Consider the following 24,602-nt stretch of genomic DNA (forward strand, 5'->3'; position numbering starts at 1 on the left):
AAGAGCCACAGTTCTTCTCATTTTAAAAACCAGCCAAGGGTGAGTCTCCCAAAACCTGAGCAGCTCTGGACCTTTGCAGATACAAATTAAAGGGGATGGAATAGAAGAACTCCTGGGTTTCATCTGGTTATTGCTGTCAGAACCAACTCGTTATTCAGAAAAGCATTTCTCTTTCACTCACTGACCTCAATTTGAGGGAGCCTGCAGGTCAGTTTGAGACCTTTTTTTGTTGTATTTTGAGCTCTGAATTCCATGAAATCCCTCTTCCACTCCACCAACACACAGAGACACTAAAGAGCCACATTCTTGTGTCAGCACTTGCTTTAAGGAGAAGATTCCTTCAGAAGGCTGAGAGCAGTTTTAATTAACTTTCTCACTGATTCTTCAGGCTGACTCTTTGAAGCAACAATTTAGGAAGCAAAGACAACCAAGCCTCGAAGGCAGGGGTTGGCAGTTCAGGTACAGCACAGGGCTGGACTAAGGCTGAACTCCAAGGAAGTTCAAGTTCCAGGAACAAGCATCACTTTGGAAATACTTGTGTCAGGCAGCAGAATTGCCCATTAAATCCCAGCATCTCCTGAGTGGGAAGGGACCACAAGAACCATCCAAGTCCAGCCCCTGGCCCTGCACAGCCCAACCATCCCAGCCTGGGCATCCCTGGGAGCACTGTCCAAAGGCTCCTGGAGCTCTGATCAAGATCTGCTCCCTGTGGTGCCTTGCAGGGATCCAGAGGAAGGGAATTTGGGCTGGGTGCTGAACTGGAAGATGCTCTGGCCCTTTCAGCAGCAGCCCCAATCCTTGCCACAGACAGGAGCAGGAATCCCTTGCTGAAGAACCCCAGCAGATGCCTCACAAGCCCTGTGCTCCCAAGCACCTGCAGGTGCTGCTCACAGCTTTTGTGTAAGAGCAGGGAACAGGAATGGCTGGGAAAAACAGGGACCAGAGGACTGGGGGAGCCAGTCCCACAGAACTCACCTACCATGGAATCATGGAATCCCAGACTGCTTTGGGCAGGAGGGACCTTAAGAGATCATCTCATTCCCAGACACCTCCCACTGTCCCAGGAGCTCCCAATGTCCAGCCTGGCCTTGGGCACTGCCAGGGATCCAGGGGCAGCCCCAGCTGCTCTGGGCACCCTGTGCCAAGGTCTGCCCACCCTGCCAGGGAACAATTCCTGCCCCAGATCCAGTATCCAGTGAGCACAGAGCTGCTCTGCTTTGCCAGGTGACCCTGGCTCCCAAGGAAAGCTCCTTGATCCCAGCTCTGGCTGAGGGAAGTTCAGCAGTGCTGCAAGGCTGGACTTTACTCCTGAGAGTTCTGCTCTGCAAGAATGGAAGGGAGGTTTGCACTTTCCAGAACTTTCTGCACCCCAGGGGTCAGCACAAGTGAGTGACCCAGCAGCTCCCCAGGGCCACCCCCGAGCACAACCCTGGGTTTGGGGAGCAAGTTCAGGCTCCAGAATTGAGCTGATAAATCCAGAACCAAGTGGTGAGTCTGGGAAAGGGGGAGTAAATAGACCTCAACAGAATTTGCTTGGAAAAACAAAACATATTTGACCACTTGCTCTGCCATGTCTTCAGCAGCACAGTGTGTTTGGAAGGAAAAAAGGGAATAAAAACAGAGGCAACCTTCAGAAAAGAGGAGTCACATTTGTGAACTGATTACACTGATGGTGACAAACTGAAACAGAAGCCACTTTTCCAAAGGGAAAGGTGAGATTGTTCATAAATTTTTATACCTAACGTTACATCACTCTTTTATGGACCCTGCTCAGGCCCCTGCACATAAACACCGTGAATTAGTTCAGGAATTAAAAACATAAACTTTATTCCTACTTAGTGTCCCCACCCCAGAGCTCCACATGAACCTCTGCAGTACCTAATTCCCAAACTGAGATTATTCCAGGCAGAGTCTGGTTTGAGTGCATATTACCTCTCCAGTCACTGGGAAAGGACAAGAAAAGGTGAAATCCACGAAATGCAAAGTGAAGACAGAGCTCGGCAAACAAATTCCCCAAGTCCCTTCCTGCCCTCCTGAGCCACTCTCCTGCTCCAGCTCCTGGTGCTGTGGTGACCTCTGTCACACCCAGTGTCTGTGCTTGCTCTAATTCCTTCTTTCCTGAGAGCCAGATGAAGTGCTGGATGGTCACAGCTCCTCCCATGGCAAATTCCCAAGGGAAATGCCTTCAGCACACAGCCTCAGCCAGAAATGTGCATTAATTCACAGACACAGTGTCCCCCAAGAAACTCCACAGCCCTGCTTGCAGATAAAAATCACAGAAACACACAACAGCCTGAGTTGGAAGTGACCCATATGGATCAAGGTCCAACTCCTGGCCTGAGTGAAAAATACTAGTTTTTTTAATGGTAAGATGTAATTTTTAGGCCAAAAAGGGAGCACAAGCCTGACTCCTCGGTGCTGCACTCAGTAACTGATAATTGTCACACAATTTCAGGTGTCCAAATACAAAATACAACCAGTACTTTGCATTTCATGGGTGGTTTGCATTCCTGTCCCTGAGAAAGATAACATGGATTCAGAACCACATCCCTACTTCTTCCTGTGAAACCCCCCTGCAGCCACAGGAGGACTCCACATGAAGCTGTGAGAGGCTTTCCCAGGCCCCACCATTCCTGGAGCCCCAGGGCACTTCCAGGCAGCTCTGGGCTGTCTCAGAGGGGGAACCTGGCAGGGCAGGAGAGCAGCTGAGGAGTGCCAGGGCAGGGACAGGACTCTGTCCTCGCCTCCCTCACCCAGCAACTCCTCCTGTTCCCAGCAGGAGCCTCCTGTGTGCCCAGAGCCTGCAGTGCAGCCACAGCACATTCCCAGCTCTGGGCAGGGCAGGAGAGCTGCTGCTGCTGCCTCACTGATGCCCAGATCCAACAAAATGCTCCAACATCCCTCTGCTCCTTGCAGCAGCCATGTCCACAAGCACAGACCACACTCTTCTCCCATTCTCTCCCCATGAAGCATTTTGTTGGGTTTGTGTTTGGTATTTTGGCTGTTGTTTTGGTTTGTTTTGTCGGGTTGCTTTTAAGCAGATCCCAGAGTGAAGCTGGAGGACAGGAAAACACACCTGGCCCTTTCCACTTCACCCTTGTGAGCAGCCCCTCCTGCCACTGCCATCACAGGAGACCCCAGGGAGGAGGTTTGGGAAAGAGCTGCTCCCTTTCCAAGCCCTTGGGAACCCATTCCAGGTGCTGCAGACAGGGAGAACCCTCCCCTCCCAGCCCTGCTGATCTCCTTCCCAAGCCTCCCAGTGGAAAAGCTCCTTCTTCACAACACTTTATACTTTACAGTTCCCTCTGCCAGGAACAAGGGTTGTCTTCATCAAAGGCAGCATTTTCCTGCAATCTCAGTTGCTCATAATTGTTAAAATCAGACTTCACCATGCACATTAACACTGACAAGATCCCACAAGATTCCCATCTGGCCAGTCATTCAAATCTGTGTTCCCTGGCTCTCTGCACTGCTTGGCTATATGAAATGGAAAAACAAGTTAGTGAATGCTGGCAAAAAATGTTTCTTGTTTTCAGGATATTGTAATTCCAGACTTTTGTGTTCAGCTGACACCAACTTTTACAGAAAATCCCACCTAAGCCTCAAATCTGCCCTCCCAGCTTGGAGGGTGTCCTAAGCTAAGCTGATACAGAATCACCTGCAGCACCTGCCACAATGACCAGCTTAGCTCCTTATTCCTTGTGCCTGGAAGGTGGATGTTGTTTGAATTCCTCAGTTCTCCTTCCTGACAGAGCACCAGTTCAGTGTTCATTGGCAGAGATGCAGCCTGAGTAACTAAATGTATGAAACACAAGGATGGAGGACGCACCACACCCCAAAAGCAGCCAGTGATAACCCACAGCAAGAGGGAACTACTGCACTTTATCTAAACAGCATCAGAGTGAGAGTAACTTATTAACTGCAAATCCTGCTTCAATCCTCCACATCTCTGGCTCCCAGAAAACCCTGGTGATCCAGAGAGAGGCAAAGGAGCAACCAGAGAGAACCAAGGCAAACACAAAGGCAGTTTGGGACTTGGTTCGCTGAAGCCGATGCCAAAACCCACTGATTTCATCAGCAGCAGGACCAAACCCTGCCTGCTGTGTCCCAGTGGCAGCGAGGCAGTGAGGGAACTGCCACTGCCAGCACAGCAGCAGCAGTGTCCTGTCAGTGGCAGGCTGTGTCCCGCCGGTCACACCTCGCCGGGCACCGGCACAGCCCCGGTGACACCGAGGGACAGGGACCCAGCCTGTCCTGCACAAGGCACTTGTCCTGCATTTTGCAATCCTTGACTGCTGCAAAGTGTGGTGGTGAGACAGCAGTGTCTGTGTCACTTCTACCTTTCGAATCCACGCCTGGGGCCCGCTGTTGGTGAGCTCGTCCGAGGACAGGATCTGTGCTCCGGTGCTGCCCGTGAACTGCCCGGGGATGGAGTTGGACTGAGCCCAGGCATCGATCTGCAACGGCAAAACCCACAGTGAGACCAGCAGCAGCAGCTCCACATTCTCCTTTGCAACTCTCTGCTGGCTCTCACTGATTTTCACATCATGTTGTTGATGTTTGGTGTGTTTGTTGACACTCAGGAGAAAGCAGGTGCTCCCAAAACCTGAGCATCTGAGTGGTCACCCTGAAACCTCACCTCCAACTCCAGTGAATTCAGGGTCTCCTTATCCCCAAAACTGCTGAACTCACTGTTTTGGAAAGAATGACCTACATCTGTGCTGCTTTACTACAATTTCATACAATTTAAATACAATTACAAGAAAAATAAATGTCAAACTATGTTTCAGAGTGACTTGGGTGAAAACACAGAATACACAAAAGAACTCATCTCACTGTTTCAAAGTACAAAACCAAGGCAGAACTTTGACACACTGGCCCACAACTGGGTTTCCAAACTTAAACAGGAGAGAAAAACCAGCTGCCATGAAAAGGAAACTTTGATTTTCCTCCAGCTCCCCAAAATGCTGCAGAAAGGCCCCAGCTTACCTGCTCCTGTGCCCGGTTCAGCATGCACATGGCCTCCAGGTCAAAGGAGTTCTCATTCAGCCTTTTCTGGGCCACTGCTCTGTCGTTCATGGCTGTGGTTATGTCCACACACTAGGAGGAAAAAGAGCATTTCTAAAAATACAGCAGAGCACAACAATGTCCACTTTGAGCTGGGAAAAGCTGCTGGAGAGTCAATGCTACACCAAGTGGGGTTACACAGTGAACAGCTGGTTTGACAAATAGGAAATGTGATGGAAATCCTGGGACAACTTAAATCCACACAAGATGGGTTTTCCTGAACAAAGACAAATCTGAATTTAAACTATAACACCCTGGTAATATAAAATCACCTGTACACACAAAATATCCAGTGACTTATTTTCTAAGAGATATTTGTCACAAAAAATTCTGGTGTGCAATAAACAGAGAAGCATTTTACTGTTCAAGGAGATCTTCTTAACTAACAGAATTAAATGCAATTTAACTAAAAAATCATGCAGAGTTGTTCACATGAGCACTCTGCTATTAAGTCACACTAAAGCTTATCTGTATAAAATAAATCCAGCAGGAATCAGATGCATTCCACAATCTTGACTTTAGTGTTTTACATTTTCATCTTCAGCCTAAACCAGAAGGGAATGAAGATGGGGAAGGGTCTGGAGCCCCAGGAGGGGCTGAGGGAGCTGGGAAAGGGGCTGAGCCTGGAGCAAAGGAGGCTCAGGGGGCCCTTGTGGCTCTGCACAAGTCCCTGGCAGGAGGGGACAGCCGGGGGGGTCGGGCTCTGCTGCCAGGGAACAGGGACAGGAGGAGAGCTCAGGCCTCAGGCTGGGCCAGGGGAGGCTCAGGGTGGGCAGCAGCAGGAATTTGCCCATGGAAAGGGAGCTCAGGCCTTGGCAGGGGCTGCCCAGGGAGCTTTGCAGTGCCCATCCCTGGAGGTGCCCAAGGAAGGGCTGGACGTGGCACTCAGGGCTCTGGGCTGGGGACAAGGTGGGGACAGGTCACAGCTGGGACTCCCTGGGCTGGGAGGGCTTTTCCAGCCCCTGGGGTCCTGTAAAACCAGGCTGTGAGCTCACAGAATCCACTGCTTTGAAAAGAATGATCTTTATCTGTGCTGCTGAATAACAGTAAAATATAAAGAAAAATAAATTTGAAATGTTGTGCAGTGACTGCAAACCTTCACTCTGGGCAAAGCCATGGGGAGAGAAATCCACAACATTTGGAAAAATGTAACAAATTCTGGCTGGTGTGCAGCTGTTTTATAAAAGCCTTGTGCCCTGCTCCTCAAAGGATGTGCCTTTTATGGATCATTCTGTGAAGAGTGTGCAAAGACAAATGGAATTTCTTGAGAAATGACAGAAGCTGGAAGGGCTGGGGCTGTTTGAGGCACAGAAGAAACCAAATAATCAGAGCAGCAGCTGGCACACACACTCATCAGGGTGATGGGTTAACTTCATTTTCATTTGCTTTGTGAAAGCCTTGCCTCTTTCTGCTGTCACTATCTCAGCCTCGACCTCTCACACGTTTTGTACTAAAGGGCCAGCAGGAGAAACTGAAACTCCTTTAAAATTGACTCAGCTGAACAAAACAAACACAGTTAAACCACAAACCCTGTTCCAGGAACCTGCTCAAGAATTTAGTAAATACTGAGAGGAAGAGACAGATATGAACATCTACAGTGGTATCAAATGCAGGAATTGCTTTTGTGCTCTATTAAATCTGATTTTAAGATGGGGTTTTCTTGCTGGTGTTTGGGACAAAGGTGCTTCTGTTGGAAAAATCACTGCTGGAATATCTGGCACTGACCAAAACAGAGCTAAAATCCCACAAGTCCCAGGTGTCCATGGCCTGAATTCAGTGCTTATTTCTTGTCACACAGAACATAAAAAAGACACAAGAAGAATTCAAATATTATCTAACAATCCCCTCACAACAGCATGGATGTAAAAATGCCTGTTTCAAATGCACACTGGCTAAGTTTTCAAGTTTCTCTCACATACTTAAAATAATTTTTAATTTTCTGCTTGTGAAACTGGTCCAGGAGATAAATAAAAATTCTTCTACTCACCAAAAGTTTCAATCCAGCAATACACAAAGGCATGGAAGCAGTCCATGAAACCACAGGGGACCACTGCCATGCTAAACAGGTGTATTAGTGCTTTACCAGACTGGGGCCTAGCAACATTCCCTGCTGGGTTAATTCCCAAACATTTCTCCATTTTGGAGACCATCAGGGCTCTGTGTTATGTCAAGACACTCGATGGCAGCTTTGGATCTTGGAAACAAGAGAAACCATCTCTGCTTGAGGTATAAGAAGTTGTTGTTACTCCTGAGTCAAGGAAAACAGGTGGAAGTGAGGTGCTGTTCTCTCCCAGAGCTCTCCTGGCTCATCCCCTTCCTCAGACTTGCCCCAACAAATCACAAACACTGAAGCAAATAAAAAGCAGGTGTTTTACACACTCTGCAGCTCCACAGATGCTTTTACTGCATCCTCAGATGCCAACAGCATCTCTGCACGAGTCACCTGGGACAACCCAACCCTGCCACTCTCCACTTCCAAACACTCCTTCCTCAGAGGTCTCTGCCTGCTACAGACATGATGAGCCCTCAGACCACTCCAGACCTTCCCCTCCATCTCCTACTTCCACACACAACTGCTTTAAGGCATCAGGTTTAATTCAAACAAGCTGTAATGTATTAGCAGGGTCATTTCAGACTAAGCCCATGACTAATATGTGAATTAAAACACAGCAACAAAACCAATTGTGTGGGGTTGAATGTCAAGACTTGCATCAGAAGCGTCACAAGTATTGCAAAATCAGCAACAATGAAAGGGGGTCAAGTCTAAGTGAAACTTCCTAAAGTTCCAGCATCCCCAGCTCTCTACTCCCCCAGCAAGGGAGCTGATCTGCCTCATGTTGCTCCAAGGGAACCATTTCCAGCACAGAGTCCTCCTGAACACTGCAGAATTAAGCAGAGAAGCACTGTGTTACCTGTCACACTCCCTGGAGAAACACACAGCAATTCTGTACCTGTACTTCCCAAACCCCAGGGGATGGTACAGCCTGCTGGGAGCTAACACCCCTGAAATCACCCTTAACACAAACCAAGTTAAGGTAAAGGCAAATAAAAATATTTATTTACAAAATATAAAAACAGACAACATAGTTACAGGCATTTATATAGATACACACAACAGGAAGGAAAGGAAGTTATGTTAAATATATTTACTGCAATGAAACTGGGAATGACAATTCTGCACAAACATCTCAGGGTTTTACTGGGGCAGGAGAGCCCAAAGGGCAGCTCCCACCTGTGCTGAGGGAACAAGGAACTGGGTGCCCAACCATCAAATTCTGAGGAACTCCATGAAAATGCTGGCTAAATTATATCCTCTGTGCTTTTGGTGCTGTACAAGAGACAGAAGGAAATTCCTTCTGTGTCTCAGGGAGTGAACTGAACAATTTCAGAAAGGTCTTGAGAAACAAAAGGCACCAAGTGCCGAGATGGCTTTGTCAGAAATTGATGGGGAGGCTTTGGGGTTTGGTTTTGGAAGGTGTGAGAAGGCTTCAGATGCACTGAGGCAACATCAACTTAAAAATATTAACATCTCTCTTAAATATTTAATTTACTTAATTACAGCGGCCCCCAAAAATGTTCTTTAGAAGAAATTTCAAGGGGAAAATCACCTGCTTTGGTTTTTTTTTAGTTTATTATCCATACAATTAGATTCTCCTTTGGAAGGCCAAGTGCAAGACAGCCATGGGAGAAAATGTGACTGGAAAGCTTAAAAATCAATACATCCAGAGAAAATGACTGACAATTTTTAATGGATTACATTCCAGTGTGATGTTCTTGTTCTAAGACTGGGACAATTTTAATGAGTACTACATACATTATTGTGCAAATCTCAAGGTATCATTAATTACACTCTGCAGGAAACTGAATGAGGAAGTTTTTTCATCTTCCAGCTACAGTTTGAATTCTGTTGAGACCAAGAAATCACCAGAAACAGGATGGGCACAGGCTGCTTCCACCACTGCCCACGTGAGCATCCCCATTTGCAGAGCTCAGCTCCTCAGCTTAGTGCAGTGTTAGGCACTACCTTTTTAAGTGCCTTTTTTTTTCCCCCAGACTGCAATTTGGTACCAGACTGCCCAGGTGATGGTTTTGGTTTTCTTACATGATATGCTCTCCTTGCCTTCCTTACCTCAATGGCTGGCTTGGGGAAAACATCGTCCTTGCCGTCGTCTTTGCCGTTTTTGTCCACGGGAACCCACTCTCCATACACACTGTCTGCCTCCTTCTTCCTATGCTGAGACCCAGAGGAAACAGGGAATTCCTTGGACAGGCTGACCTGGTTTTTTGGTTGGGGTGGTGGTGCTGGCTTTATGCTGGGAGTCTGAAAGAAATAAAATGAGAAGTTAAAATGAAAACACCCCAGGGTCATGAGGTGGTTTGGTTGCAGACACCTGGGATTTGGTTCTTGCAGAACACTCACTCTAGAGTAACAAGCCTTTCCAACTAAAACCACAAGTGACCCACAGATTTTGCTATCAGAGAAGATGAAAACCCCTTAAAACAACTTTCAGCAACCCAAAATCCCCAACCCTCTTCTCCCAGCTGACCCCATGCACATCAAGAACAAATCTCCACCTGGTGGAAAGCTCCAAGCTAAAAATCCTGAGCAGCAAAACATTGCCTGTGATCAAAAGCTCCCCATGAGTGGAGAGAAAGCAGCTCTCAACATTTGGGTTTCTAATTCTGGCCTATTTTTAGACTCAGCAGCCTGAATCTCTGAGCAGATGATGTCTGTGGCCTTGTTTTGCTTGGTGTTGTTAATATATTAAAAACCTGCAGAAATCCCTGCCAGGTTCCCTTCCAAGAGGCAAACACAGCTGGCAGCACTGGATAATGCTGGATGAACTCCTAGAAATATGGATGGGAATGCTTTTAGGAGAGAGAAAGAACAAAACTAGAAGGGTCAAAAACAAGACCAAGAGGCAGAGCAGTCCATAACCACTACAGAACATTCCTCCTCAGAGCCTGCAAGAATTCCAAGGTTTCTTGAGTTTCCTTGCAGCCTTTTTTAACAATATAATAGAAAAATCTAAATCCATTTCTACCTTACACCTTATGTAAATGTGCACTACTGTTTATTTTATGTACACCACAAGCTATACATACTTATACACAAAACCAGCAATGTTATTTCTGTTGTTGCTGAGCATATTAAAGCTTTTTTAGTGCTTTATATCCTGCAAAATCAGAACAGGCTTTCATGGGCACAACCTCCCACCCCAAAGAAAACTGAAAAAAATCCACCCACCACCCCAAAACCCAACAAAATTTAAACAAATTCTAATCCATGCTTAAAAGCTTTTGATTTCCATATATATCTAAAGAAACTTTCACAATTTTACCAACATTATCAATTAAATCTTGATGGAATTGGGAGTGTTTCTTTAAACTGATTAAAAAATATTCCCAGTTTCACCACCAGATGATCAACCCTTGATAAATTTCTGTAGAATTACTTGCATTATTTAAAAAGAATCAGGATTTAAAGCATTGAAAATATAAGTAGCACTCACACTTAAATTGAAGAAAATAGGTTTGGGTTCACTCAGCTTGAAAGGATGGTTATAGAAAGGACGTTCTTCCTCCTCTTCATCAGAAACGTGAGGCTTGTTCACGATCACATCATCAGTGCTCTGAGCAATCTTCTTGCATTTCTGAAAATAAAACAGAGGGAAATGTCAGCTCTGAATAAACCTGAACTTTCAACTCAAACTCACAAAGAGTTTTTCTATCAAAAAAAGTGGTTTTATTTACTAAACCAGGTGGAAAATCTTTTAGCAATGGCATCAGCAGATGTACTTTGGCTACTTTACACAAATGATCCACCAAGGCTCTGCCAGGCACTCCTTGGTTACTGACTCAGTTCTCTGGCAGTGCAGGGACCCTGGCAGAAGTGGTGGCTCCACAAAAGCTCAGATCCTTCTGGAATACCGTGTTGGAATACTCTGTTCTGGAATACTGGTGCTGGCCAGCTATGCAAGACACCCCTGATGTGCAGCAGAATCAAAACACAAAGGTGTTATGGGGTCAAACAAAGTCAAACTGGGAGGAGCCTCCATGGGGGAAAAGAAAAGAGAGGAAGAAAAGGACCAAAGACAAAAAGATTTTTTTGAGATGCCAGAATTTTATGGTTAAAATGTCTTTATCGATTTCCTACCACCTGCACTGCTTCTGTGGACAGTTCTGAGTCAAAAGAACAGAAACAACATTCAACAGATCTCCAAAGCTGGAAAGGGAAGGGAGGAGCAGATCTGGGGCCTGCAGATCAGCACAAGCTATGCTGGATCTTGGCCAGGACACATGAAAAGCCACCCAGGATGTCAGCACAGGGCACCTGCACCAGCTCAGCTCCTGTTCAGTACTTCTGCTCCCCCAGCCCAGAAACAACTGCAGATTATCTCTCAGCACCTGGATATTGCTTCATCTCAGGTAATTTCTATAAACACAGTTTCAGAGTTGTCACACTTCGGATGCAATTAAAAATAATAATAATAATAATAAAAAGGCACTTTTCTATTCCAAATTTTCTCCATTCTGAGGGAGGTTCAAGGCCAGGCTGGACAGGGCTTGGAGCAACCTGGGACAGAGGAAGATGCTCCTGCCCATGGCAGAGGGTGGGACAGGCTGAGCTTTGAAGTTCCTTTCAACTCAAACCTTAATTAACACCACCAGAACAAAAAATCAGGAGTGAAAGCTTTGGATTTCATGGACAGGACTGCAGGGACAACTGTCCATTGGTACAAAATTAGAACAGAATCAAAACTAAAAATAAGAAAAAGTAATTTGATTTAATGCATTTCCATGGAATTAAAAACACCAATTTTGATGACTTTAAAAACCCTTGGCAGGGGCTGCCCAGGGAGCTTTGCAGTGCCCATCCCTGGAGGTGCCCAAGGAAGGGCTGGACATGGCACTCAGGGCTCTGGGCTGGGGACAAGGTGGGGACAGGTCACAGCTGGGACTCCCTGGGCTGGGAGGGCTTTTCCAGCACCAGGAATTTTGGGATTCTGAACACAAAGCATCTCCCAGGTGACAGCAGCAAGCAGTGACAACCTCCCACAGGTCACCAACCCCAGGGTGGTCATTTCCAGGCTTGATGCTGCTCTTCTCCCTCACCTCAGTGAGCTCCTTCAGGGTGTCCCTCGAGGACTTCTGGTTGGCCTTGTCATCCTTCTTCTGGGACAGCAGAGGCATCAGGCTCGGGGGCAAGGGCACGCCAGACTTCGCACACATGGCGGCTGCGTTGGCTTTGGCGATTTCAAGTAGCTGGGCCTTGTCTAGAAAGATTTGTTTTTTTCAAGTCAGCATTTTTACACATTCTTGTTTTAATAATAAAGAAGTGTTTCTGGCAAACTGAACAAGATTCTACCTGCACTGTGCTTTTTTTATGGTCTGTGAAAATAACTGGAATTGTAGTGAGCTGCTCGAGCCTTTAAGCCTGGGCTGTGCAGAAGGTGAGTGAAAATGGAAATGTAACCCAAAGCACAGCATCCTCCAACCCCCCAAGTTCACTGATTCATTCCTGTTTTGGCAATGCTAATTCCTTCCTACACAGCATAAACCCTCATTACCTGTCTCTGAAAAGCTCTCAAACCTCTGGAGGAAGTCTCATCTCCCCAGATGTAGCCCAAAAGCTACTTAAAACCACCAAACAGAAAAACAAGCTCAAAGTAAAGCTTTCTCTTGCTTAAAATACAATTAGGTGCAAAACTGTTAACAGAACAGTAATTTGCTTTAATAAGGAGAAAAAGGAAATTTCTAACATAGAAATAGGAAATGATATTAAATTAAGCCTTCTGGCAGTTTCCAACTAACTGGAAGGCTTCCATGGTAACTCTAAGGCAGGATTGAAGGTTCAGAACCTCAGGTCCACCACAGGTTTCCTCACAAGCTGTACAAAAGCTCATCTCCTAGTTCAAACCTTCTCTCCCCTTATTAACTCACTTTCTAAGGAAACAACACAGCCTCTCTTCCTACAAGCACAGAGAAAAGATGCAGCTCATAAGATTTTATTTTATTTTCTCATCTGCTGGGTCTAGGACTATTTTCAGAAAGAATTCTCTTTTCCTTTTAAGTTCTTACCATTAGAAAGAGGCAAGGCAGAGCCTGGGCCTCTCCAATTGGCACCTGAATGATCTGTGTTCTCAGGAGTATAAATTCTAAATTTTCTTACATACAAGTACTTGGTCTTTACTATTGCCATATACAATGTTCCTTGAGATTGCAACATGCCACTTTTGTACAAGAGCTCTAGAATCAAGGCAAAACTGGCTCTAATTCATTCAAATGCTCAGCACTGACTCTGTTCCAACGCAGAAGTTCCTCCTGGAAGTCACTGCCTAAAACTAACACACAGAGTGACTTCCAAGAAATCCCTTATGAATGCTCCAGAGCTAAAATCAGACTATGCAAATCCACCCACCACAGAACTTCTGAAAATAAAGCAGTCACTTACCCAGGTCTGTAAGACGTTTGGGTGATCTGCTGGAGAACTCCGAGGACCTGGACCTGCGCCGGTCGGGGGATCTGCTGTAGCGCCTTCTCCCCGAGGACCGCGAGCGCCGCAGTCGGATCGGGGACCTGCTGGAGCTCCGTCTCCTTCCCCTGGACCGCGACCGCCTCTGGCGAAGAGGGGTCCGACTCCTGCTCCGCAATCGGAGCGATATCCTACGGTCTCTGGAGTCGGATCTTCTCCTTCTCCTGTCGGTAGACCTCGATCTGTTTCTCTGAGACCTCTTGCGCCTGTCTCTGGACAAGGAACGCCGCCTTCGTGATGCCGACCTTGACCTGCTTCTCCTCCTGTGCCTGGAACGTGACAGCGAGCTGGACCGAGATCTGGACGCTCTTCTCCGCGTTGCTGACCTGGAGCGATTCCGTCTGGAGCGCGAGTCCGTGTCGTATCTCTTGGATCTGCGCTGGGAGGACCTGGAGCGGCGGCTTCTGGACCTGCGCAATGACTCTTTGTCTGCTGCTTTCTCCACTGACTTGGACTGGCTCCTCTGGCGAGCAGCAGACCTGGAGCGTCTCCGCCTGGACCTGCGTGAGGACTCCTTGTCTGCTGTTTTCTCCACAGACGTTGACTGGCTCCTCTGGTGAGCCGTGGATCTGGAGCGTCTCCGTCTGTACCTCCGCACGGACTCTTTGTCTGCTGTTTTTTCTACCGATGTCGATCGACTCTTCTGGCGAGCAGGAGACTTTGAGTGTCTGCTTACAGATCTCTGAGGAGACTCTTTGTCAGATGCTTTATCAACAGATTTGGATCTGGATTTTTCACGTTCGGAAGACTCGGAACGTCTGCTTTCAGGGACAAAGGAAGAGTCCTGTTCCTCTGACTGCTCAAGAGGCATGGAATCCTGCTTCTCCTCATCTGCCAAAGAGGGCTCCGCATCCTCTCCCTCCTCTTCACCACTGGAAGACTCTGACTCATGCTCATCTGACGATGTGGACTCTCTTTGTTCAGCTGCCAAGGAGGGTTCTGCATCCTCTCCTTCATCCTCAGCGGTGGTAGACCTTGATTCAGCCCCATCAGGGGAGGTGGAACGTCTGTGTTCAGCTGTCAGAGGTTCCACATCCTCAGCTTCCTCACCAGCAGTAGACCTTGACTCCTGCTCGTCCGATGAGGTGGAATCTCTTTGTTCAGCTGCCGAGGAGGGCTCCACATCCTCTGCATCTTCCCCAGCCGTGGACCTGGACTCCTGTTCATCTGAAGATGTGGAGTGTCTACGCTCAGCTGTCAAAGAGAGCTCCTGGTCCTCTGCTTCCTCCCCGACGGTTGACCTCGACTCACGTCCATCAGGAGACACAGAGCGATGTTCAGCTGTCAAATCCTCTGCTTCTTCATCAGCTGTAGACCTTGACTCACGGTCATCAGAAGATGTGGAGTGTCTACGTTCAGCTGTCAAAGAGGGCTCCCCATCTTCTACATCTTCCCCAGCAGCAGACCTTGATTCACGGTCATCAGAGGATATGGAGTCTCTTCTTTCAGCTGCCAAGGAGGCCTCTGCATCCTCTGCCTCTTCTCCAGTGGTTGACCTTGACTCGCGCTCATCAGAGGACTCAGAGCACCTACGTTCTGTTCTCAAAGGCTGCTCCAGATCCTCTGCTTCGTCACCAATGCTAGATCTTGACTCGTGCTCATCAGGGGAAGTGGAACGCCTCTCCAGATCATCAGTTTCTTCATCAGCAATAGATTTCTGGTCGTGGCCCTCAGGGGACAGGGATTGTCTATGCTCAGAAGTCACAGAGGACTCCAGACCCTCCTCCTCCATGGGAGACTTCGGCTCGTGGCCTTCCTGATAGGAGGATGTGGAATATCTACGCTCAGATCTCAAAGAGGGCTCCAGATCTCCTCCTTCTTCACCAGGCCCTGATCTCACACTGTAGTTATCGGGAGACACCGAGCGCCCCTCAGGCATTAAAGAAGGCATTGCATGATCCATTTTTTCAACAGGGATAGATTTCAAGTCACTGTCATCAGGGGACATGGAGGCTCTATCATTCAAAGGTTCAAGGCCATCTACTTTTTCAATAGTGGTGAATCTCAACTCCTGCCCATCAGGAGATGCTCCATGCTCATTTTCAGGTGCTGGAGAATGGTCTGCTTTTTGAAGAGAGGTGAAACTCACCTCCTGGCTCTCAAAAAAGAGATGGTCACGTTCAGCTGTCAAAGCAGAATCCACACCCTCTGTTTTCTCAGCACATGCCAATCTCGACTCAGACTCTTCAGGTGACAGAGCATGTTCAGATGTCAGAGAAGGTTCCTTGGCTATTACTCTTTCAGCAGGGCTGGACTGCAGCTCCTGACCTTCAGGGGTCATGGGACATTCACCTTCAGACAAGGACAACTCCTGCACCTCTGTTTTTCCAGCAACAGCAGAATGCAACTCCTGGCTCTCGGTGGATATTGAACTTTCACTTTCAGATGTTTCAGAATGTTCCCCCGATTCTTCTTTTTCAACAGGACTGGATCTCAAATGACGTCTTTCGGGGGACGCACTGTACTTGTTTTCAGACAGCAAAGAACACTCCTGCACCTCTGGTTTTTCAGTGTAAGCACTGAGCAGCTCCTGTCCCTTGGGAGATGCAGCATATTGGTTGTCTGGGACCAGCACTGGCTCCTGCACTGCTGTGCTTTCAGCGAGGCCAGGCCGCAGTACTTGGCATTGATGGAAGATGGAATATTCACTGCCAGGTGTCAGAGAAGGCTCCTGCACCTCCTCCTCAGCAGGGCTGGCTGTCACCTCCTGGCCCTCAGGAGACTCACCATACTCATTTTCAGGCAGCAGAGAACATTCCTGCACTTGTGGTTTTCCAGCCAAGAAAGAGGGCAGTCCTTGATCTTCAGAAGACACTTGACTGTCAGGAACCACAGCCTCCTCCTGCATCTCTGCCCTCCCAGGAGAGCTGGACCTCAACTCCTGGCCCACCCAGGAAATGGCCTGTTCATTTTCAGACACCAGGGCATGCTGTTGTACATGTGTGTTTTCAGGAGAGGGTGATCGTAGGTCCCGGCTGTCGATGGACTCCAGACATCTTTCTTCAGGCATCTGGTACAGCTTCCGCAGCTCCGCTTTTTCAGCAGGAGTTGATGTCAACTCCGGGCCATCAAGCCCTATCGTGTACTCATTTTCAGACACTTGAGAAGGCTCCTCAGCTCTTTCCAAAGGGGTGGATGCCAACTCATGACCATCAGAGGCAACAGAACACCTGCTTTCCACTATCAGAACAGGTTCATGCACCTGTACTTCTTCACTGTAGGCAGATCTCAGCTTGTAGCCATCGGGGGACGCCAGGTGTTTCAGTTCAGATGAATTCAGCACCTCTGCTTTTTCTGCAGGGACGGGTCTCAGCTCGTGACTGTCAGGCAACAGCAGAATCCCACCTTCAGATGTCACAGCACTCACTGGGGGCTGTAGTTTTTCAGGTGTGCCTGCTGATTCACAACCATCAGCAGATGCAGAGAAGCCACTTTCCAGTGAGAGAGAAGGCTTCTGGATCTCCACTTTTTCAACTGCAGCAGATGTCAATTTATAGCCTTCAGGAAAGATGGAACACCGGAGCTCAGATGCCACTGACAGTTCTGCACTCTCTGTTTGCTCAAAGGAATTGTACTTTGCTTTGTGGCCATCATGGCATATGGGAATCCCACTTTTAGACATCACCAAAGATCCTGCACCATCTATTTTTCCAGTTAGGTATCTTGATTCGTGCACTTCTGAAGATCTGGAGCAGTCAACCTCAAGCACTTGTGGAAGTGCTGGACCATCTAAACCCTTGTCAACAGATGATCTGGAGTCATGAACTTCAAAAGAAGACACTGAAATGAGGTCAGCAGACACCTCAACAGAACCACACACAGAGGTCAGGGAAACATCTGGAGCCTTGACTTTTTCAACAGATAAAAATCTTTGCTCATTTCCATGTGGTGACTTAAAGGACTCGCCCACAGGCAATGGATGTTCCTCTATTGGTGCAGCAAAGCTGGATCCTGATCCATGTCCATCAGGAGATGTGAAGTGTCCACTGTCAGAAGCCAGAGAAGGCTCCTGCACCTGGCCTGACTCACAGCCATCAGGGACCACAGGGCGGATCATTTCAGGAGGCAGAAAAGGCCTCTGAACTTCCACTGCTCCGGGGCTGTCAGCCAGCCGGGAAGACTCATGTTCAGGTACTTGCAGAACCTGTGAAAGCTCTGTGTGCTCACCAGGGATATGCCGTGATTCATGACCATCAGACAAGTTGGAGAGCCCACCTTCGGACAGGAGAGAAGATGACTGAACTTGCATGTCTCTTTTAAGTGCTGGAGGAAGCTCTGGACCTTCTACTTCTTTGAGAGGTGCAGTTCTGGGCTCATCTTCACGGGATGCAGAGAGATGGAGTTCTGCTACTGAAGAAGTTTCCAGATCTCCCCTTTTTTCAACAGATGAGGATCTTGACTTGGATGTGGAGTATGGAAGTTCAGGTAGCAGTGAAGACTCCAGAGCTGCTGGTTTTTCAGTTGATCCATTTTCAGGTGTCACAGAAAGCTCCGTATCCTGTGTTTTTTCCACAGATGTGGATCTCAATTCCTGGTCATCTGGGGTTTTGGAGGTATCAAATTCAGATGTGGCAGAATGCTGCAGATCTGTTTTTTCAACTGATGAGCTTTCCTCAAGGCTCTCAGAAGTTTTGGAAAATCCACTTCCAAATGATGGTGGAAGCACTGGACCATTTACTCCTTCATCAGACAAAGCTGCTGATGTGGGACCATTAGAGGACTGACCTTCACTTCCAAAAGAAGACTGAGGAACATCTTTATCAAGACCTTTGGCTGACTCCTGAAGCTCAGAAGACTCCAAATGCTTGCTACCAGACTTTGTTGAGGATAACTTGTCTTTTTTTTCTACAGATTTGGACCTTGACTTAACACTGTCAGAGGACTTGGAACGTTTCCGTTTGGATTTTTTTGAAGAGTCTTTGCGCTTTTTTTCAACAGACCTAGACCTCGACTTGTAACGCTCAGAAGATTTTGAGCGTCGACGCTTGGATTTTCGTGAGGATTCCTTCTTTTTTTCCACTGATTTGGATCTAGACTTGTAACCGTCAGAGGACTTGGAGCGCTGACGTTTAGATTTCCGTGATGATTGCTTCCGATCTCTTTTTTCTACTGATCTGGATCGAGATTTGTAGCGATCCGAGGACTTTGAGCGCTGACGTTTGGACCTCCGTACAGATGCCTTCCGACCTCTTTTCTCAACAGATCTTGACCTGGATTTTGAACGATCAGAGGAACCAGATCGATGTCTGAACCTCCAGGAGTATTCTTTGCCTCCTCCCTTTTCTGAAGACCTGGATCTAGATTTTGAACGGTCAGAGGACCTGGAATGTCTGCGGCGGGACCGCCAGGAGGACAACCTCTTTTCCACTGACCGTGACTTAGACCTGTAGCGGTCGGAAGACCTGGAACGTCTCCGCCCAGACCTTCGGGAGGACAGCCGCTTCTCCACTGACCTGGACTTGGATCTGTAGCGGTCAGAAGACCTGGAACGTCTCCGCCCAGACCTTCGGGAGGACAGCCGTTTCTCCACTGACCTGGACTTGGATCTGTAGCGGTCAGAAGATCTGGAACGTCTCCGCCCGGACCTTCGGGAAGACAGTCGCTTCTCCACTGACCGTGACTTAGACCTGTAGCGGTCGGAAGACCTGGAACGTCTGCGCCCAGATCTTCGGGAGGACAATCGCTTCTCCACTGACCTGGACTTGGATCTGTAGCGGTCAGATGACCTGGAACGTCTGCGTCTGGACCTCCGAGAGGACAGCCGCTTCTCCAAAGACCTGGATTTAGACCTGTAGTGGTCAGACGACCTGGAACGCCTCCGTCTGGACAATCTCTTTTCTACTGATCTGGATTTAGACCTGTAACGATCAGATGACCTAGAACGTCTGCGCCTGGACCGCCGGGAAGACACTCTTCTCTCTCTCTTCTCCACAGATCGGGACCTAGATTTGGAATGCTTTTTTCTGGAAACTGAGTAGTTTCTGCTCCTAGAACGTGCTCTTTTAGAGGTCAGACGCCTGGAAGTAGAACGTGACCTTGATTTTTTCTTCCGCTTCCTAGACCTAGACTGAGACTTGGAACGGCTCCTTTTCTGTTTCTTTGAATCATGTTTTTTCTCACTGGTTCTATGACTACTTTTTTCAATAACGTTCTCAAGCCTCATGAGAGTCTCCTTCATTCGTGCTGCCACATCAGGTTGTACATCGGATGTTTCTGAGTCTCTTTTTTCTGAGTCTTCTTCAGGAGTTGCTTCTTTGACATCCTCAGCCTCTGGAGTGTCTTCCAACTGGCCTTCTTCTATAGCTTCTGGACCTGCTTCTGCATCAGTCTCAGGTACTGGAGCTGATTCCAAATCTTTTGTCTCTGACTCCAACCCTACAGCTGCTTCTGCTTCTTTCTGCGCTACATCAGTCGGAGGAGCTGTTTCCAAATCTTGTGTTTCTGCTACAGGAGTCCCTGCTGAAACTTCTTCCTCTGCTGCATGTGAAGAACTAAAAACTGTTTCTGCTACTAAAGGCTCAGATGTTTGAGCTTGTTCCACATCTTCCTTCTCAATCACCATATCCTCCACCTGTTGACTCTGTACTCCTTCTACATATTGTACCTCGGCTGTCACTTCATGTTCCAATGTGGTTTCTTGGCTTTCCATATCCCCTGGTTTTGGAACTGTTTCAAAAGATTTTACTTCAGAAGCACCCATGCTTTCTGGAGCCTCTTCTGAACTCTTCCATTCTGCAGCAGGTTTTGCTTCTACAACTGCTTGAAGCTCTTGCTGCTTTTCAGCATGCAAGTATTCTGGAACAGCTGCCGAAGCATCACCCATGGGCACCTCAAGCTCTTCACTTGTTCCAGAACCTTTCACCTCTATTGCTGCAGACTCTTTCATGCTCTCCAACCACCTCACTCCTCCAGCTTCTGATGTTGGCTCTAGATATTTTGCTTTCTCCATTTCTGAGGGCTCATTTCCTTGTGTGCTGGTCCTCCTTGCTGCAATGACATGTTCTACAGCAGATCCCTGAGTTTGCACATCTGTCAATTCTGTCAGTACTCCTGATGCCATACTGTCTTCTTCTACTCTGGGCAAAGGCTCCAATCCTGCTGCTGAGTGACCTACTATTTGTTCCTGAATAGATTTTGAACTGGTTTCTGAAGCTTGTACAGGTTCTAGGATTGCTTCTCTGCTCCTTGTCTCTGCTTCTGGAGCATGTTCCGAATCCTTTCTCTTCCTCAGCACCTCAGCTTGTGAGGTTCTTGTGTGTGTCATGACCTGTGACTGTGCAATGATGGAACTCTCTGTTTGGCTTGCATGGAGAGGTTCTCGCTCTGCTGTGGCTTGCCATGGCATCACCCCTGCTGATGCCTCGGCCTCTCTAACTGGTTCCACGCTTTCACACGCAACCAAAGGTTCAGGGACCCTTTCTAAGGCAGGAAGTCCTGGACTTGCTACAGTCCCACAATGCAGAGCTTCTTCTGAAGCTTTCACACCTTCCACTTGTAAGGACATTGAAGCTGTTGTAAAAGGTTTTGCTTCCACCACAGTCACTGATCTCAGGACTCCTCCTGGATCTTGTATGTTTTCTTTCTGCAAAGACAGGGCAGGTGCCAAACCTCTCACCTGTGATTCACCCTCAGGTCTCGCTTCTCTCAGCAATGAAATACCTTCTGAATCTTTTGCTTGTGGACTTCTAAAACCCTCTGCCATCTGGACTTCTGGAGCTGTTTGGGGAATGAAGGTCTGTACAACTGCTGCGGGTTCTGAAGTTGCTCTCAATTCTTTTGCCTCTGCAACCACATTTACACCTGTCAATCCTGCTGGAAGTGCAGATCCCTGGATTCTGTCCACACTCCTTGTTTCTGTCAAGACTCCATGTTGTAGGAACATTCCTGATGCACCCAGTGCTGTTGCAGAACCTGTGGTACCTTCCAGATTTTTGCCCTGGAGACTTTCATGAGCTGCTCTGACATCTTTTGCTGCAACACCCACAGGTTCCATGGTTGCTTCCAAAGCTTTCACATTTCCCATAGCTGGTTCCATATCCTTCATTTTTGCAACAGCTCCTGGTCCTGGAGGTGTTTTGGCACTTTTTATTTCCACGTGGGTCACAGGGGTGGCTGTCAAAGGATGCTGCAAAGATACATCTGCTTTCAGAACACTGGAAGCCTCTACGGGGCTGCCCTGCGTCATGCTCAGACTCTCAGATATAACCGAGGGCTGCAGGGATGGCTCCAAAGCTCTGTTCACATCCCCCAGTTCCAAAGATCTCTCCACACTTCTCACATTTCCCATGTGCAGAGATTTTTCAGTTGTTTCTGGAATTTTCACTTCTTGCCCAGCCACCTCCACATGAGCTACAGTCACAGCACCTGGATGTGCCCAATTAGCAGGTGTAGGAGTTGTTGTCACACTACTTGCCAAGGACACGGATTCTGAAGCTGCTTCCAACCCCTGTGGTGCCCTCTGAGACACAGACTGATGAGATACCTCTGAGTAAGTCAACACCTCCATGGTCTCAGGCTCAAGAGCCGAGTCTGAAGCTTTTACTTCCGCAATGCCTTGAGACTGCGGAGTGACTTCTGTACCTCTTAGTGCTCCTACTGAATCTTTCTGAATCTCTGATTTATTGACAATTCCAGGTGGGACGCTGGACCAAGTATAATTTCCAGTATCAACAACACTGGCATTAATAGCTACAGGATAAATATTTTCATGAGACTGTTGAATTTGTTCTTCGCTAGTGCAAATTCTAGTTTCAGCTATACTAGTATTTTCTGGGATATTAGACTGGATGCTTTCTAAATTAAACGGAGGATTTGTTGCACACAAAGTCCCCTCCCCACTTCCAAGATGTTCTGCAGGTTGCTGAGAATCAGTCACTGAATGAGAAACAAGTCCTAAAGCTTGATTATCAAGCCCCTCAGTTGGTTTTGAGCACAGTTCTGGCTGCACGTGGCCAGCCAGGTTTGCATCTGCAAACACTCCATGCTGTACATTCAGTTGGGAGCTGGACTGCTCTGGCATCAAGTGAGGAGCCGGCTGCACGCCTGCAGGTTCTCCGGGACGCGCACTCAACTTGGATTCCTTTGGTTGTTTTTTATGCTTTTTCTCTTTCTTCCTTTTCTTCTTCTTTTTCTTCTTCTTCTTGCTTTTGTGCTTCTTATTTTTCTTTGCTTTTTTCCTAGGAATTTCATCTTCACCAGTAGAGCTCCTCTTTGTAGACTGAGTACTATTTTTCACAGTATTTTTGTCTACATCTAGAAAAAAATGACATTTACCTTGTAAAAATTTATAAGACTGCATTTAAAAAATTCTTTCAGAGCAGTTGTGAAGTACATAGACAGAGGTACAAAGCAATTAAACTTGCAAACCTTACCTGATTCACTAAACTACCACCTGCAAGCAGGATACACTCCCTTTCCAGCTCTTTCCTTCCTCTCAGAGTTACTTTAAGTAACTAAAGGACACTTCTTTCAAAAAAATACCCAAATCTTGTTAGTCAGGACAGAGATCCAGTGGGAACACAGCTCTTTCCGAACAGTAACACAGTCATGGAATGGTTTAGTTTGGGAGGGACTTGAAAGCTCATCTTGTTCCACCCCCTGCCATGGCAGGGACACCTCCCACTGTCCCAGGTGCTCCCAATGTCCAGCCTGGCCTTGGGCACTGCCGGGGATCCAGGAGCAGCCCCAGCTGCTCTGGGCACCCTGTGCCAGAGCCTCACCACTCTCTTAGGGAAGAATCTCCTCATAATACATGATCTAACCTTGCCCTCTGGCAGTGAAAAGACATTCCATTGAAGAAGGGAACACAGGATGATTTTGGGAATTACCATCCTCTCAGCCTCACCTCTGTGCTGGGAAGCTCATGGAACAGAGCCTCCTAGAAGCTCTGGTAAGGCTTGGAGGACAAGGAGACAACCAGCAGAGCTTCACAAAAGTAAAATCCTTTCGGACCTTCTGTGTTGGACTGACTACATCAGTGGATAAGGGAAGAGCTACAGATGGCATTTACCTGGACTTCCATAAAGTATTTGACACAGTGCCCCCACAACATTCTTCTCTCCAAACTGGAGGGAAGAATTTGACTGCTGCACTGTCAGGTGCATCAGCAGTTGTTCGGATGGTCACATCTAGAGGGTAGTGGTCAAAAGCTCACAGTCCTGATGGACATCAGTGACCAGTGGTGTCCCTCAGGAGTCCCTATTTGGAACAGTGTTACTTAATAGCTTCATTAATGAATCAGTGTTACTTAATATCTTCATTGATGATAAAAGGATCAAGTGCACCCTCAGCAGATTTGCACGTGATGCCAAACTGCGGGTGCAGGTGACACTTCTAAAGGACAGGGGACATCCAGAGGGATCTGGACAAACTCCACAAGTGTCCCGTGGGATCTCATGAGGTTTAACAAGGCCAAGTGCAGCACTTGAGTCAGGGCAACCCCCCAGATCAATCCAGGCTGGGATGAGCAGATGGAGCAGCCCTGGGAGAGCTGGGCCTGTCCCATCCCAGAGCCCCCCATGCCCTGGGCTGAGCCCCAGGGTGGGCAGCAGGAAAGGGATTGGGATTGTGCCCTGAGCCCCCTGAGGTGAGACCCCACCTGCAGAGCTGCCCCAGCCCTGGGACCAGCCCAGGGAGCAGCTGGAGCTGCTGGAGAGAGCCCAGAGGAGGCTCCAGGATGAGCAGAGGGATGGAGCAGCTCTGCTGGCAGGAAAGGCTGGCACAGCTGCCATTGCTCAGCCTGGACAGACATCAGGTGACCTAGCTATGACTTTCCAGTACCTGGAGGTATAGTAAAGGCAATGGAAGACTACTGCCAGCCTAGAGTGACAGGACAAGGGACAGTGGGTTCAAAAGAAAAGAGAGTAGGGTTATATTAGAGCTTAAGAAAAAATTCTCCCCTGTGAGGGAGGTGAGGCCCTGGCACAGGTTGCCCAGGGAAGCTGTCCCATCCCTGGAAGTGTTCAAGGCCAGGCTTGACAGGCTTGGAACAACCTGGGAT

At 47.8% G+C, this 24,602-nt stretch overlaps 1 protein-coding gene across 2 annotated transcripts in view; it reads right to left on the reverse strand.

Annotated features, from left to right (window-relative positions):
* The window catches only part of SON (SON DNA and RNA binding protein), a 36,661-nt gene that overhangs the window by 7,794 nt on the left and 4,265 nt on the right, over nt 1–24,602 (reverse strand). For both annotated transcript variants that reach the window (XR_001519604.3, XM_015618725.3), the window contains exons 3-8: nt 13,523–22,855; nt 12,184–12,344; nt 10,581–10,721; nt 9,197–9,388; nt 4,990–5,100; nt 4,341–4,457 (exon numbers count right to left, since the gene is read on the reverse strand). Coding sequence is in view for 1 of the 2 variants with exons in the window: in XM_015618725.3 (XP_015474211.1) it covers nt 4,341–4,457; nt 4,990–5,100; nt 9,197–9,388; nt 10,581–10,721; nt 12,184–12,344; nt 13,523–22,855 (10,055 nt within the window). In the remaining variant the exon portion in view is untranslated. The remainder of the gene's footprint in view (nt 1–4,340; nt 4,458–4,989; nt 5,101–9,196; nt 9,389–10,580; nt 10,722–12,183; nt 12,345–13,522; nt 22,856–24,602) is intronic.

Source organism: Parus major, chromosome 1, assembly GCF_001522545.3.
Source record: "Parus major isolate Abel chromosome 1, Parus_major1.1, whole genome shotgun sequence".
In the NCBI taxonomy this organism is placed as follows: domain Eukaryota; kingdom Metazoa; phylum Chordata; class Aves; order Passeriformes; family Paridae; genus Parus; species Parus major.